The sequence below is a fragment of the Schistocerca serialis genome, chromosome 3 (genome assembly GCF_023864345.2).
Source record: "Schistocerca serialis cubense isolate TAMUIC-IGC-003099 chromosome 3, iqSchSeri2.2, whole genome shotgun sequence".
NCBI classification, from domain to species: Eukaryota; Metazoa; Arthropoda; class Insecta; order Orthoptera; family Acrididae; genus Schistocerca; species Schistocerca serialis.
In genome coordinates, this window is record NC_064640.1 from 209,024,320 (window position 1) to 209,042,368 (window position 18,049).

Sequence of the window (18,049 nt, forward strand, 5' to 3'; positions counted from 1 at the left end):
TCATAAGTGTACTGTGAATATCAGGAATCCGGTAAAACATCAGATCTCCAACATTGCTGTGGCTGGAAAAAGACCCTGAAAGAATGGGATCAATGACGACCAAAGAAAACCATTCAACATGACAGAAATTCAGCCCTTCTGCGAATTGCTGCAGATTTCTATGTTGGGCCTTCAACAAGTGTCAGCGTGGGAACCATTCAATGAAACATCATCAATACATTACTCTGGAGCCGAACGCTCACTCGTGTATCCTTGATGTGTACCCTTGATGTGTACCTTGCCTGGCCCCTCAGTACTGGCACTGGACTGTTGATGACTGGAAACATGTTGTCTGGTCAGATGAGTCTCATTTCAAATTGTATTAAGTAGATGGATGTCTACGGGGATGGAGACAACCTCATGAATCCATGAACCCTGCATGTCAGCAGGAGACTGTTCAAGCTGATGGAGGCTCTTAAATGGTGTGGGGCATGTGCAGTTGTGATATGGTACCCCTAATATGTCTAGATACAACTCTGGCTGGTGATATGTACGTATGCATCCTGTCTGATCACCTGCATTCATTCATATCCATTGTGCATTGCAGCAGACTTCGCCAATTCCAGCAGGACAATGTGACACTTCACACGCCCAGAATTGCTACAGAGTGGCTTCAGGAATGCTCTTCCGGGTTTAAACACTTCCGCTGGCCACTGAACTCCCCAGACATGAACATTATTGAGCATATCTGGGATACCTTGCAATATGCTGTTCAGAAGAGATCTCCATGCCCTCATACTCTTATGGATTTATGGACAGCCATGCAGGATTTGTGGTGTCAATTCCCTCCAGCACTACTTCAGACATTAGTCTAATCCATGCCGTGTTGTGTTGCAGCACTTCTGTATGCTCTTGGGGGCCCTACACGATATTAGACAGGTGAACCAGTTTCTTTGGCTCTTCATTGTATATAATTGAGGATAATTGGTGGGCTCCATGATACTTCTAGATATAAAGGTATTGTATTCCAAAACTAACTTCATAAAATCCAATAAGCAGCATGTGAAAGGTACATAGAAAATTCTCCATATAAGTGTAAGGCAGCACGAGAAGTTATTAGGCAAGATAATTTTTCCAGCCAGGCATGTCAAACTCTGCTTGATCCAAGAGAATTGAATAACTACTTTGTCACATCTCTCAGAGAACTCAAAGACAAAATTAAGGCCACAGACATATCTGCAAGGGATTTGCTTGGTTCCCAGCTGTTTGAAGGGCCTATGCTACATTGGGATAAAACCATACTGAATGAAGTCTGTGAAACCGTTTCTGAATTATCTAACTCCAAAAGTATGGGCTTCCACTGAATGTCTGATTATGTCATTAAATGAACAGTTCACTTAGTTACTAAGCCATTAAGTTTTATTTTGCCCAGATAAAAATACCACTGAAGTTTTTCTGGAAATTTTTGATCAGACTTTAACAGATTACAAAAATAAGAAGATGGCATCACTTATGTGATCTTAGTAAGTATTCAACTGCATTCCTTTTAACATATATTATATTATATGTATAACAAAATTGGAGTATTATGGTGTACTAGCAGAATTTGCTCGTACTAGAACACAACACAGGTAGTGTCAATTTGAAATAGGCAATCCCCCTTAGAAGGAATTGGCATGGTTGTTCCACAGGGGTGTGTCCTTGGCTCCCTCTTTTCCTTTGTGGCTATAAGTGACCTGCCTCGTTGTGTATCACAGTTGTAGTCTGCTATGGTGATGATACAACTGCACTTATTTTGCATCACAGCATCCTAACTGTTGATAAGATTAAGCATCACATTGTTTCTAGTCCAGGCAAGACCCAGAAGTATAGAAAATAAATGTTTCAAACTCTTAGGAATACACACCGATGCCTGATTCACCAAAGTCTGTAAAAAGATCTCATGAATGTACTATCTTGTGTGGAAACTGAGAGAGATTGTCAGTAATAATTATCCCTGTATGCCATATTTTACACTCTTTCAGTTACATATCTCATATGGCCTACTCATATAGGGAAATTTTCCTCATACAGTAACATTTTAAAGTCCAAAAATAATTTTCCATATAATATGGTATGCTGGTCTTATAGAGCACTGTTGCCATTTTTTTAATCAGGCTTAGGATACTAACAATTGTGGATCTATATGTCTGTGAGTCTGCACTCTTTGTCAGGGACAACATTAAACAACATGTTATCAGGGAAACAATCCACAAATATGACACTAGAAATAAGGTAAGCATTGACATTCCATTGCACAAGCTAGTAATAGTGGGAAATTTCCATAAAGTGAATGCCCTAAAATTTTTTAAGAAGTTGCCTCTCATTACTCTATACCAGCCATTTAAAAAATTCAAAATAAAATTATATGACTTTCTAACAAAATATCCATGTTACAATATAAAAGAGTTCTGTGATATGGACAATGTTGATATTAGTGTGTAGGGTTATAGCTGTGAGTAAGATACTTAATTTGTACATTTAATTTGATCATTAATGTTAATACTTTGCTGGCAATTGTAACTTGCTGTCAGCAAGAAAGCCAGTTCTGCTGAATGTAGTCAGCCACAAATAAATAATCTGAATACAGAATCTGAATCTAATGTTTAGTTTAACAAACTTAATACTGTAAAAATATTAATTCTACAATTTTAATACTTACAAGTTTTCTTTGCACATGAAAATTTTCCTCAAGCTTATGGAAGATCTGTAAAAATCACTACTGATTTGGCTGGTAAAAAGTCACTGCAAGAAGAAATTTGTGAAGCTGTAAGGAAAGAGGGAAATGAGTCAGAGGACAAAAATGATTTTCACATTTCCAAGGTACAGTAACTGTTAAGCCTACACATTACCTTGTGATATACATGTATTATTTATACTTTACACTGCTTTCTTTCATAAAATATGTTACAGGAACATGACACCATTTACAACAAACAAGTGTTGTCTTCTGTGGTTAATGGAAGAACGCCAAATACAAAGACCCAGCCCTCCTTAGAACCTGAGGGTCCAGTTGACAGAACTTTCAAAATAGTTTTTGCTGGAGATGCAGCAGTTGGAAAGAGTAGCTTTATTTTTAGATTTTGTAAAGGTGTTTTCATTAATAATATGGGATCCACCCTTGGTTAGTATCTCCTTTCTCATCTAATTCTTTGATTCAAAATATTTTAGAGCTTTTGATAAGATTAACTACTAAGTTATTTAAATTACAAAAATTCATATATCTGTGTTGTGGTATATTCTAAAAAGTTCATTTGCTTTTACATGCTTGCAAAACATTTTGTCATGTGAAGATAATTAAGTAATGAGAACAGTACAGGATAACAGTCTAGAAAGGAAATTGCTTACAAATCACTCATGCAACCCACCCTAGAATATTGCTCAAGTGTGTCAGACCCAGGACCATTGCTAGGTGTTTTGCCACCCTAGGCAAGAACTGAAAAATGACACATCCTCTACTACCATTGGTCTCCCCAATAATCCCCCCCCTCTCCCCCCAATGCCAACACCACCACCACCAATATTCAATGGTAAGACAATGCAAATCTCATATTACACTTTTAATCATGAAAGTAAAGTGACTAGATATCCTCATTTTCCATGCACAGTTCTTAATTTTCATGCTTTGTCCTCAATTCCTTTAAAACCAACTGAGGATAACAGGTGTCCTCAATGTCTTATTTTTTGTCCTCAATTTTTTAAATTTCCTGAAATAATTGAAATAGGAAGAATGTACTGAACATTTCAAACTAAAAGTCAACTGAATATACCAGTGCAACCAAATTCGCCATCAGTTACTTATGTCATTTAATTGCAAAGAAATGCACGAATAAAGTTGTGAATCTATTTTCTGGTGCAAATGAATTTTTCCCTGAATTTAGAAATTATGCTGTACTGACAGGAGACATGCCAAAGCATCAAACTAGGTCACCTGGATAATCATGGTATTTTTTCCTTTTCTGTTGTAATTAAGATATTTTTAGAATGAGGAATAAATCTCGTCCTTTTCAGCATCCATTGTCTTGCAATTAAACAAATGAAGGAAACCTTCTTTGCATTTTGTATTGAGGATTCTACAGCTTTTATTAGCCATCCTGGTGGCACAGTGGTTTAAGCCATTAGCTTCTGATCACTCACCCAAGATGTGCCCAAGTTCAAAACCCAGTGAAGTACGGATGTTGTGCTTGTCCAACTGCAATGGCACTTTCTGTTCCTTGTAGTCAGTGGCCCTAAATTAGGGAAGAGTGACTGCTTATAGCCCACTGAGCTGCTCACAGTAGTTGTTAAACCCTAAGTCAAAACAAAAAAAAAGCTTTTTTTAAGTGCATTTGTTTTTCATTAAACTGTTTCTTCAAGCAAAGTTACTGGACTTGGAATACCCATTCTTCTGTACAGTAAATTTTTGGCTTCTGACTTCTTTTTTCTTGTACAAAATTACAATGAATTTTTTGCTGTTAGATTTGAAATTAATTTTTCCTGCTCTTTGCCGCCTCTAAAATTTTCCTGCCTTAGGTGGTCACCTAGTCTTGCCTAGTGGTAGAAATGACCCTGCCGGGACCTGTTCCAAGTAGAAATAACAGGGTATATTGAAAGTATACATAGAGGGGTAGCATGAATGGTCACAGGTTTGTTTGATCTGGTGGGAGAGTGTCACAAAAATGCTGAAGAAACTGAACAGGCACTCTTGAACATAAGTGTAAACTATCCTGAGAAAGCATACCCACAAAGTTTCAAGAGTCATTTTTAAATGATGATGCTAGGAACATACCCCAACCCCCTACATACTGCTCCCATAGGGATCATGAGGACAAGATGAGATTAATTACAGCATGCACAGAGGCATTTAAACAATCATTTTTCCTACACACCATACGTGAATGCAACAGGCAAAAATCCTAATAACTGGTACAGTGGGATGTACCCTCTGCCATACACTTCTCAGTGGTTTGCTGTGTATGGATGTAGATGTAAATATGGTGGTGGTGGTGGTGGTTAGTGTTTAACGTCCTGTCGACAACGAGGTCATTAGAGACGGAGCGCAAGCTCGAGTTAGGGAAGGATTAGGAAGGAAATCGGCCGTGCCCTTTCAAAGGAACCATCCCGGCATTTGCCTGAAACGATTTAGGGAAATCACGGAAAACCTAAATCAGGATGGCTGGAGACAGGATCAAACCGTCGTCCTCCCGAATGCGAGTCCAGTGTGCTAAGGATGTAAATATAGATGTAATTTATGACATTAGTTTATTATATACCTTGGATTACAGAGCAAGCATTTTAGTGAAATTCTTGCTATGCCCATTCTACAGGAGTTGACTTCCAAGTAAAAACCATCAAAATAGACAACAGGAATGTTGCATTGCAGCTATGGGATACTGCAGGTATGACAATAGCTGGAAAAAATTATTCTAAATGATTGCTTACTCAGAGTTCATTATAGATTTCATCATTAATTTAAGCATGAGTCATTATCATATTTCTTATATGGGTATATAATTTTCATTTTTACAGGACAAGAACGTTTCAGAGCTATGACCAAAGCATATTTTCGCCGTGCTGATGGAGTATTGTTACTTTATGATGTTACAAATGAAAGATCACTATTAAATGTTCGCCGTTGGATACAGAACATTGATGTATGTTTCCTTTCAAGTTTTGGGCATTGTACATCTCCTGCAAGAACTTAGAAGGCCTGTGATATTAATACCACATAATTCTGTTTGTTAACTTTCACTGAAGCCTAGTATACATTTTGATAACACATGACAGCTTGTTCTATTCCTTTCAGATATTCTCATGACCAGTAATATGAAGCTCTTGACTTTTATAAAAAATATAGCTTTTAAGTACCAACACTGTAGCTGCATAAATTTGATTTGATTTGATTTGGTTTATTATTGGTCCTGTAGATCATACAATTTGTACAACAAAGCACATCATGATATAGGACAAGTCAATAACAACTCCATGATTCTTCTAGTTATGAATGCATAATATTAATTAATATTTACTGTAACATATAATTCAATTTATTCCAACAATTACAGTAAATTAATAAATACATAGACAGAAAATAGTGAAACTGATTTCCACAGATACAATAATAACTATGTTATAATATCAAACAATAGCTACAGACATTACAGATTTGACTATAAAAACTGTGTGATATTGTTCAGCATAATTGTTTCTCACAAACTTAGCATTATTTTAGGATTTTGTGCTTGTATTTAATCATAGTGGCTGAAAATTATGGTAACTGCAAACTGAAACAGTCTCTATCAATGCTGGGTGTATCTTGTAATGCAATGGTCACAATGTGTTTCTCAGACGTTTAGACTCATTTTGTTTTCTGTAATTCCTTGAAATCACTCCAGGATAATGCTAACATAATGTTTTAATCAAAGTTATGACTATATATAATGAGTGTGGACAAGAAAACAACACTACAACTATGATAGACAAGTCAGAACAATTTTATAACAATATTGAGCCTACAAACCAAGAAGCAACATAGATTTGATGTGTGAATAATATTTCTTTTAACAAGACAAAAGCTGACACCAGTAATGATCAAAATAGTCTTTACAACTTCATGAGTTTTTCAGAAGAGAAACTTCCACCCAATGCAAATACAGACTGGCATGAGGCACATTATAATAAAAGAACTGCTTGTTGTAATGATAAACAAATCTCATCCACTACTGCAGGACAGCAAACAAACAAGATGCACAAAATGACTCTGAGTGTACCTGTACAACCAAAAATGCCATATGAGGGTCCACTTCAGAAAACTGTAGAGAAAGGAGATCAATATCCCAAGCATTTACAATGGTATCAGACAGAAATTAAAGTACCAGAGACAGAAAAAAATCTGATAACAAGCACTGGTGATAAGCAATGAGAGGAAAGGTCATGTTTCCATTTAGGAAAAGTGAAAAACAATACAACAACTGAAAATGTAAATAGATTTCTGAAGAAAATCTTTCAAGGTTATTGCAACTTTCAAGTATATAAACTAGAAACTATGGGCATAAATAATAGTTTCAAGATTGGTGTCAACTTCCATCTAAAGGGAAAGCTAATGGACATTAATATATGGCCCAGATGTTGCAATAAGATAGTTTTTTATTCCAAAAGTGAACCACTGGCCCAGTGAAATAGAGACTGAATTTAAAAATTAGGACCATGGGTTATCATACAAAAAGGATATTAGAGATGACAGTATTATACCTTTAGTTACAGCAATGTTCAAGAACCCAAGTGAAAATTTTATCATTCTTTGTAGAAGAAGTTTATCCAGATTTTTTTATGTGTCTGTAACCACTGGCTGAGTGATGTAGAAGGCAACTATTACACATCTGTTGAATATTTGGACATGAATAAATGTGTGGTATTGAACTACTGCAACTCATAGTGTTGTGCCAGTGTATGCAAACAACAATTTTAGTGTAAAGGAAATTAGTTTTCAAGATTTGTACAAACCTTGATTTTGAACAAATTTAATAATAGAATTAACAAATACTGATCATTGTTATATCCATGTACCATTCACCAGATCGTAACTTTGAAAACTTTATTGCACAGATGGAGAACTGTCTACCTTACCTTACACATCTTAAGTGTAAAATTGCATTGTGTGGTGACTTCACCATGCAACTAGGTGATGGTAGTACTAAAGAGAGGGTCTTAATGAGTTTAATAAACAACTTTGGGCCATTTGTAGCAAAGAAACTCGCAATGAGGGGTGATGCCTGCCTAGACACTTAGGTCTTAAATCTTAAAATGAATTGAATCAATGATAGCAGATCACCCTGCATTAGTAACTGTACTCAGTATGTAGAGTAAGAGTAAATTACAACCAAGCACAAGGCATTCAAGTTATATATTCAGTAGAAGGATTATTAAAGAAGACTGACTAAATGACGTGCAACCAGCACTGTCTCTGGATGTCAGTTCCAAATCTTAAGGACAAAATTTGATGACATATTCTCAGTAATAACCAAGAAGAATTCTGTAGACAAATCACAAGGAAGTCAAAACCGTATTAAAGGGAAGATGTGGTATACATCTGAGCCAGGTAAATTAAAATGCGTTGTTGTCATAGTGTTCAGGGACTGGACAAAGATAACTAAAGACCCAATTCCATGTGACTACTTGTGGGCCAAGAGAAATTACAGAAATAAAATGGAGGATGCAGAATAGAAATACAATTGCCGGCTCTTAAGAAGACTCATAAGTCACATAAAGCAGCTTGGAATCTGGTAAATTAGCACAGGAAGAATACTACCTTTGCCTGAAATTTCTGTAGTTCTGCTGTCTTCAATCAGTGCTTTGGGAGGATATTGAAAAATACTGTAAGTGAAATTCCAGATTCATTATTAAATCTTACAGCTCTCATACAAAACATAAGCTGCTGCACAATTAAAAACTGGAATTAGGGGCACCTTAAGGACATTGCAAAAATATTAAATTCATGTAATCATTCAGAGAGTGGCATGTTCTGCACAATCCTGAAGGAAGTTATTCTGGACGTTGTTCAATCACTAGGCACAGTAATCAAAAAATGTTTAGCTTTCTGTGTCTTCCCAGAATTCCTGAAACTGTCATGTACACTATCAGTCTTCAAAAAAGGTAACCCATGTGGAGTGTTCAGTTTTAGATCAAATTCAACAATTCCAGTTTTATCTAAATTTGTGGAGTATATGATTAAACACCAGGGTGTGAGTTTCTTTGATGACAATAAACTCTTCCAGAACACACAGCATGGTTTTCATAAAGGAAAGTCAATGTTAACAGCAGCACTGGACTTAATAAAAATACAAAGCAGGAGTTTTCAGACAGAGAAAGTGTGGCACAGACACTCTGTGGCCTCATCAAGGCATCCGACTGCATCTCGCACAAGATACCTCTTCATAAGCTAAATTGTTATGGCATTGGAGGCATTGTTCTGGCAACTCGACAGTCTTATATTCAAACGGAAGGTGGGTAGTATCAGTCCATGGAGCAATCTCCAAAGAACAAAAATTGAAGCATGGAGTACTACACAGATCCATCATGGGACTTCTGTTCCTTATTTATGTCAATGATACAGGTTGTAACAACCACATGCTACAGTTTACTGGTGACACCACCCTTTTTGCCCAAGGGAAAACTTCTGCACAAGCTCTCACAGCAACAGATGTGCTCTCTGAAAACATTCAAGAGTGGCTTATAGAAAATAAAACAAGAATGAACCAAAAACACATTATCTTGTATGCAGCCTCAGCAATGTTGGATGCTATAATAATATGGAGGCTGTCAAAATGCCAGGCTTCATAACTGACAACAAACTATCAATAAATGAGCACACTGTGTGCATGCTCCAAGTTATCCCATGTAATATACCTCCCGAGGAGACTAAATGGTGTATTAACTGACCAGTACTGTATATCAGTGTATTATTCACTATTTCATAGCCTGATTAATAAGTTATGGTCTACTGTAATGCGGACACACTTCACATTTCAAGGACATGGTAATGCTTGAAACAAAAGATGTTGGGACCATCACATCAAGCAAAAGGCTGGAGCACTGAAAGCCTATATTCACCCTGTTAGGAATAATGACCATTTTCAACCAGTATGTGTTTTTATGTCTCATCAATGTAATAGAAAACCAAGAGGCTTTCAGCATGAGACAAGAAAAATATAATGATGACACCCTCAACAAGAGGAACATTGGAAAATCAAGCTGTCATCTTTCTGGAACACAAGATAGTTTTACAATGATTGCTCTAAAATATTAAACATACTGCCTCAAGAAGTGAAATGTGTAGCACCAGGGCCATTCAAAAGGAAGATTGCACATAACATGAAACAGCACTCTTTATACTCTATCCAAGAATGTTTCAAGAGTGACATAGTGATTGCACAAAATAATATGTTTTCATCTGTTACTATATTAGCCACCATATAAGACACATTATTTTTCCTTTAAGAATAGGCCCAAAACTGGATGTGTCTTATACATCGACAGTTAAGGTAGGTATCTATGAGCTCCATTTCTTCAAAATTTCTATGTATCCACTTGAAGCAGTTCATTGTTAGCTTCCTTGTAAATTTTGAGCATTCCAGTTGTATGGAGATCAGTGGGTGCACAAGTGCCATCTTTAACAGTTTTTATGTTGTTTGTTCAAGTTTCAATTATTGTTGTGTTTAATGTGGAGATCAACTTATGCCACACCTATATTGTGGTTTTATTTACAAATTATGTTTGAAAAATGGCATTGCTATACTATTGCATTTAAGCTGCAAGTGATTGCTTATGCTAAAGAGCATCAAAACAGGGTTGCAGAAAGTCATTCTGCACCACCACCAACTGAACAAATAATAAGAACTTGGTGGAATCAGGAAGATGTTTTAAAGTAAGCACCTCACAGTAAACATAATCTGAGAAGTAGAATGGTTAAGTGGACAAAACTTGAAGCAGAACTCAATACATGGATTGTTTAGAGAACAGACAAGTGGGAATTTTAGTTTCTATGAAAATGATTACTCATCCAGTGAAATAAGTATTCACTGACAAAAGGATCACTATCATGGTGTTCAAGACTTATGAAGATGTATCAGCTTTGTATGCATACCAAGACAAAAATGTCACTTAAGATGCCACCCAAGTACAAAGAACAAATTGTTGAATTTCATCAATTTCTCATTAATGCAGGGAAAAGAGAAAAATTTAAACTTTTGCAAATTTGATACATGGATGAGACTCTAATTTTTGATGTGTCTTCTAACAGCACTGTGGAGTTTAAGGGCACAAAAAGCTTACTGATTCAACTTCAGGGCACAAACTATTCATTACACAGTCATTTTATCCGGTTGCACTGATGGGACAAAACTTCCACCACTTTTCATTTTTAAAAGAAAGATGCTTCCTAAATAACAACTACTGAAAGTAGTTTATGTCCATGTGCACAATAAAGGCTGGATGCTTGGAGGAGGAATGAGGAGGTGGATAGATAAAATTTGCTCTAGGTGATCTGGAGGCCTACTGAAGAAGCCTGTCCTGTTAGTAAGGGATAAGTTTTGTTCCCAAGAACAGGAGATGTTAAAAATAGACTGGATGAATTTAAGACTTAGTTAGCTGTAATTCCAGGAGGGCTAACTAGTTTACTACCACTGAATGTATATATCAACAGATCATTTAAGCAACTTATGAAGGAGAGTGGGACAAATGGATGCAAGCTACGGATTTTGAAACAACGCCATCAGGAAGGAGGAAGATACCTAGAATTTCTCAAGTTTGTGAGTCAGTCAAAGCCTCATGGGACTCTATAAAAACTTAAACAGTTTTTAAATCACTTAAGAAGTGGGGACTCAGTAATGCACCAGATGGTACAGAGGATAATTTATTGTATGGGGATTCAGATTCTGACATAATGACTTCAAGTATTTCTCCCTTGATATCTGAGAATGAATTTTGCAGATTTGAGGATGGAAATTAAAAGGTGAGCACTTTTTCCCACTCAAATTACCTAGGTATTTGATGTAAATGCACTTACACATTATAATTGTTTTGCAATAGATGTATTAAGTGAGAAAATTGTTCATTAAAAATTTCTTAAAAAGTGGGGTGCATCTTTTATGGCAGTGCATCTTATAAGATATATGGTATACATGTCCTTATTGTGAAGAATTTCCTTCATATGTTATATGAGAATTGTAAACAACTCAAATGTAGGTATGTGATTTTGATGCAGTCTATCCATCCATGATGAACTAAGAACACGTATATAGTAATAAAGTAAACATATGACAACCAGTTTCCTCAGTTCATGTTGACATCTGGTGTTGGTACAACTCATATTTTTCACTTTACTCCTTAAAACCTTTAAACATCTTCAGCTCTCTCTCTCTCTCTCTCTCTCTCTCTCTCTCTCTCAGCTCTCTCTCTCTCTCTCTCTCTCTCTCTCTCTCTCTCTCAGCGCGCTCTCTCTCTCTCTCTCTCTCTCTCCCTCTCCCTCTCCCTCTCCCCTCTCCCCCCCCCCCCCCCCCCCCCTCTCTCTCTCTCTCTCTCTGTCTCTCTCTCTCTCTCTCTCTCTCTCTGTCACACACACACACACACACACACACACACACACACTTTCATAAGCTCATAATGTGATCAGTTATGAAGACCAATTAAAATGGGATACATTACACATTAAGTTCACATTTGCAACATACTCATCAGGAAAACACGTTCTTAGTATTTTATTATACTTCGTTTAAATTGTTTATGACAATTTCACTTTCCAGTAATCTTACATTCATGATGACAATTTTTTTAGTGGAGGAAGGCTGTCTAACAGCATCACAAACTCATTCAGTCTGTGACCTATCAACAATGTCATTATTATGTTGCCTTGCCAACTGATAATAAATTTTTTTTTTCTAAACTAAAAATATCAAATTTCAATAGTGAGCTGAATACTTTCATTGTTTTGAGACACTATAACATTTTTATAACACTGAAATTTCAAGATTAATAATACAATATCATGCTGCTTTATTTTAAACATGATTGATCCAAAAACAATGAAGACCTTCCTGGAGCTGTATTGAGTCTTTTTTTTCCTTAGGATGGAAAGGTGTCTAATGAAACTTATGAGGTCTCTTCATTAATAGAAGCCCTTTACATGGGTTTTACATTATGTCTCAGTTAATGAAACAACATTATTAACAAAACATGTAGTTGTTAGTGCAGTCAACTACCATACACTCAAAACTGTCAAAACAAGCAATCACAAAACAGAATAGAAATTTACCATACAAAACTTCAAAGTACACACTGTAAAAGAAAAATAGAAATGTATCATTCCCTACTGTAGTGTTAGTTCAACACCTGTGCTGTTCATATTTACTTCTGCACAAAATCTCAGAGCTTCCAGCACTTTTCAAAGAAGCTTCCGCATAACAGTATTGTTGCTGCATCAGTAATTATCAGCCTTTATCACACTCATAAGCTGTCTTTGACTAGCCTCTGGTAACTTTTCACTGTGTCATTTGTTACATCTATGCTGTTACCACACAAATTGTGCCACCACTCAAATCAGTGGTATGAGTTTAAGAAAAGATGGGAAGGAACGTGGAGTGAATGAGATTTTGTACAACACTAATTTTGGAGCTGTATGTGAGTAATGGAGGAGAAGGAGGAGATTAGTGTTTGATGTCCTATCAATAACAATGTGATTAGAGATGGAACACAAGCTTGGATTAGGGAAGTATGGAGAGGAAAAGTGGCTGTGCCTTTTTGAAGGAATCATCCTGGCATTTGCCTTGAGCAATTTAGCGAAGTCACAGAAAACCTATGTCAGGATGACTGGATGTGGGTTTGAACTGTAATCCTCCTGAATGTGATGCTAGTGTGCTAACCACAGTGCTATTCCATTCAGTATATATACAGGGCTATTACAAATGATTGAAGCGATTTCATAAATTCACTGTAGCTCCATTCATTGACATATGGTCACGACACACTACATATACGTAGAAAAACTCATAAAGTTTTGTTCGGCTGAAGCCGCACTTCAGGTTTCTGCCGCCAGAGCGCTCAAGAGCGCAGTGAGATAAAATGGTGACAGGAACCGAGAAAGCGTATGTCATGCTTGAAATCAGTCAGTCATAACAGTGCAACAACACTTCAGGACGAAGTTCAACAAAGATCCACCAACTGCTAACTCCATTCGGCGATGGTATGCGCAGTTTAAAGCTTCTAGATGCCTCTGTAAGGGGAAAACCGATGGATCGGTCGTGGTGGAGATCATGATCAGCAATTCATGTCATGGCCTCCACGCTCTCCCGACTTAACCCCATGCGATTTCTTTCTGTGGGGTTATGTGAAACATTCAGTGTTTAAACCTCCTCTACCAAGAAACGTGCCAGAACTGCGAGCTCGCTTCAACGATGCTTTCGAATTCATTGATGGGGACATGCTGCGCCGAGTGTGGGAGGAACTTGATTATCGGCTTGATGTCTGCCAAATCACTAAAGGGGCACATATCGAACATTTGTGACTGCCTAAAAAAACTTTTTGAGTTTTTGCATGTGTGTGCAAAGCATTGTGAAAATATCTCAAATGATAAAGTTATTGTAGAGCTGTGAAATCGCTTCAATCATTTGTAATAACCCTGTAGGTATTACTTTTCCAAACTCTATGAGAGCCTTCTTAAAATCAGTGAACAGAACTGCTTTGAGATCATGTGATTGCAGCCTGTCGTAAATCATATCTCTAGAAACCACAACAAAATCTATCATGCAGCTTCTTGTGTTTCAAGAGACAACTGATCCTGAGTTTCCAAGCCACTACACAGAATTCCTTATGCAGGTAAAGAGAGGAAGAGTATTATTTTAGTCTCCACTGATAACAAGATAATTGCAGGCAGAGAATAAGCTTGGCTAGGACCAGGATGAGGATGGAAATCAACTGATTTGGCCTCAACCTCTGCCAAGAATCAGTATCAGTCCCATTTTAACTGATATAGATAAACCATGGAAAACCTAAATATGGCTGGCTGGATTTGAATTTAAACTCTGTTCATCTTTAATGTAGGACCAGTGCCTTCAATACTGTGCCACCTAACTTGCAGGTTAGTGGGAGTAACCTTCTGCTTGTGATATGATACTGTGCCATAACCTTCATAAAATGACAACACAAATTTACATATCTGTACAGTTGGGCACCACATCACAGGAAGACATTAAGCCCCAGGAATGTGTCTCCCTTTTGCTCAGCAACAGTAAAGATTCCATCATCTGTCAGTGATGCTAATATGGACCAAATATTCCACTGTGTATGGAGCAGTAAGACATTCATTTGATGTACAACACATCTTCATTAGATTATCTTATACAGTCTCATTTCATTACCAATTTTGGTGAATAATTCACAAATTCCAGGAATTTTCTCTGTGATCCCTATTTATACTAGCAAATCTTCTTGTTTTTAACCACTTCATTCTTAGCTGCCACAGATTTTCCTGTTGTTGACTTGCCCCTGAACAGTTAGTGCTGTGTGCTGTTCAGGCTGTGGAGCAGGCATCTTTATCCATTAATTAATGGACTACCTTATTAGTGGGCTTGGAGTCTTTACTGCATATGCAACAGAGGCACTCTGCACCATATGTTATATTTTTCTACAATAGCCAATAGCTACCTTGAAATTTTCGGTTTTAATTAGAATTTCTAAAAAAAATTTCTGTTAACCAGTCTCCATCAAAACAAATAACTTTGGCATTTTTCCATACAGACAGAAAAAACTTGCAGTTCATTAATTTTAGAATGACTCTTATTTGAGTGAAATAATTTTTAAACCATTTACATTGTAGTGCATACTATATGCAGCTTCACTTTTATTTATGTCTGTAAGCTCAGTTTTACTTGACAGGAACCTTGGTGTTATAATTTTGGAACCTTGCATAGTTCTTCATCTCCATTACTTCTTGTTACCTTCCTGTATGTTTCATGCTTCAACAAGTATAAATTTTCCTAAATGTCTTGGAGTCTAACCTATTTATTCCATGATGTACAATTCTCAGTTTGTTCCCCTTCAACAACTGCTAAAAATGCATTTGAAGAAATCTGAATTTCAGCACTTCACTTGGTCTTGCAATTATGTTCATTTGTATCACAGTGTGTGCTTTTCTGGTTATTTTCTTCACCTGGAGTCTTCACACAAACATCATGACACTTCAGCTCTCTGCACTTCCAGTTTCTTAGTATTCCAAATGTTGCCAGCTGATAGCCTATAATTGTTGATTTCCTGATAACTGTGGTATGCTTCCCATGACCAAGGACCCTGGGTGACAGTCTAACTTAAATCCCTGAACGCCTCACTTCCTCTGACCCTTTCATCACAAGTGGCAGATGAAGGAACCACATGTTCAAAAAGGATTTGTTTCATTTTTTGTAGATAACATTTGTTATAAATATGAACTGTAGCAGCTATGAACAGAAGAAAGGAAAAAATAGGGTTTTACATTCTGTTGCAAATGAGACCATTATTCAGGGAGCACATTTGCCTAAAATGATTTACTAAAAACCACACAAACCCTAAATTTGGTTTTAAATTCTGTTGCAAATGAAACCATTATTCAGGGAGCACATTTGCCTAAAATGATTTACTAAAAACCACAAAACCCTAAATTTGGATGACCAGATGAAGGTCTGAACACTGCTCTTCTCTAATTCAGTTAAGTATGCTAACCACTGTGACACTTCACTTGGTCCACCTGTGAGTGGAGGGTTGTCTTTTTTATTGCACTTTCCCTTGTTTGCTCTATAACCAGAGCACACACAAAGACCATAGGCAATTTTTTATACCAGGACAAGAGCACTATCTATTAGTACTAACATACTGTCTTCCCTCCTCTGCAGGAGAGCACATAAATCTTGCTTACTGCCCCACAGGGTATAAAAATCAGCTATAATGAATATCTTTCAAACCTAAGACATTCAGATATACACTGCCTGACAAAAAAGTGAAGGACCGAGAAGACATGGCATGATGTCAATATAACTTCACACATGTACACCATCAGCAGATATGTAAATGGTTATTGTTGCAATTTACCTTGGCAGATAGAATGGCCCTCAGAGTGCATTAGTATTGTTCATGTTTAGTGTTGTTATCAGGTCTGGTAGGTTATGTAAAGGGCATGGACAGCGTTGAATGTTGAATGATCTCTGCAAAGGGCATGAGGATGCTGCATATTTGTATAAGATAGAATTATCAGCACCTGACAAGAGTTTGAAAGGGCATCATTGTGGGTCTCCATTTGTCCTGATATTCAGATTTGTGGGACATTCAGAGGTGACAGTGGTCCAATGTTAGAAAGCATGCCAACTTGAGGGCAGGCATACATGTCATAAACCAGGGCTTCACAACAAATACATTCACAGAGCAGGCTGTGAGCATCAAGGTGCGGGCCCGGAGCATGGTGAGCACAGTACCCCCACTGTCGGCACAGGTTAGAGTAGGGACACCTGATTGGACAGTTGAGAAGGGGTGGAACAGTTACCATTGCATGTTCATCTTCAAGCTGCATGGTAATCACTGCAGTATATGAAATATTGCCAATGGCCTTGCCGCAGTGGTAACATCAGTTCCTGTCAGATCACCGAAGTTAAATGCTGTCAGGCTGGGCTGGTACTTGGATGGGTGACCATCCGGTCTGCCGAGTGCTGTTGCAAGTGGGGTGCACTCAGCCCTTCTGAGGAAAACTGAGGAGCTACTTGATTGAGAAGGAGTGGCTCTGGTCTCAGAAACTGACATATGGCTGGGAGAGCAGTGTGCTGACCACATGCCCCTCCATATCCGCATCCAGTGACACCTGTGGGCTGAGGATGATACGGCAGCCAGTCAGTACCATCAGTACTGTTGGGCCTTCCAAGGCCTGTTTGGATGGAGTTTAGTTTTTTTTTATATGAAATATTATTGTTACAGATGAAACAAATAAAGAACAATGTACATGAGTCACATAATTTTATGACTGTACTAGTGTATGTCTACATTTTTCTCAATGACTTTGTGAGCTGTTGTACAAAAATGAAGTCATTAAAGTGTGGGATTCTCTGTTCTCTTACACTTTTTCCCCTTAACAATTGCTTCTATGTTCACAGTAACTGTTCTTATTCATTGTAGATGCAGTGTGCAGTTTTGATTACAAACAAAAATTGAGTTTCTGAGGCATGTTTTATTACTTTTCATTTCAGAGAACAATCATTCGCTAACATACATGGAACCAAACATTGACAGTATTTTAGTTGCCTGTTTGTGGGATCGATGAAATCTGTTCTGAGTGTTGTGTCTATAGAATAGCAAGACGTTCTTGTATTGACATTTGTCTTTGTATTCTCTGTCACAGAGCAGGTCAATAACTTCTAGTTGTAGTTCAAAATGTATCTCTTCAATATTTGCTGAATATAGAGAGGAAAACAGATCAAAAACACTTTCTTATGCTGTCATATCTTGAAAATGTTACTCAGACTCTTCCTTCAGGGATACTGAAATA

The 18,049-nt window shown here is 37.2% G+C and overlaps 1 protein-coding gene across 1 annotated transcript in view; it reads left to right on the plus strand.

Annotated features, from left to right (window-relative positions):
* Positions 1–18,049, plus strand: part of LOC126470751 (ras and EF-hand domain-containing protein-like) — a 379,970-nt gene that overhangs the window by 348,999 nt on the left and 12,922 nt on the right. Inside the window, exons 8-11 of the mRNA XM_050098757.1 lie at positions 2,714–2,841; positions 2,932–3,142; positions 5,325–5,396; positions 5,527–5,651. Coding sequence (XP_049954714.1) covers positions 2,714–2,841; positions 2,932–3,142; positions 5,325–5,396; positions 5,527–5,651 — 536 coding nt within the window. The remainder of the gene's footprint in view (positions 1–2,713; positions 2,842–2,931; positions 3,143–5,324; positions 5,397–5,526; positions 5,652–18,049) is intronic.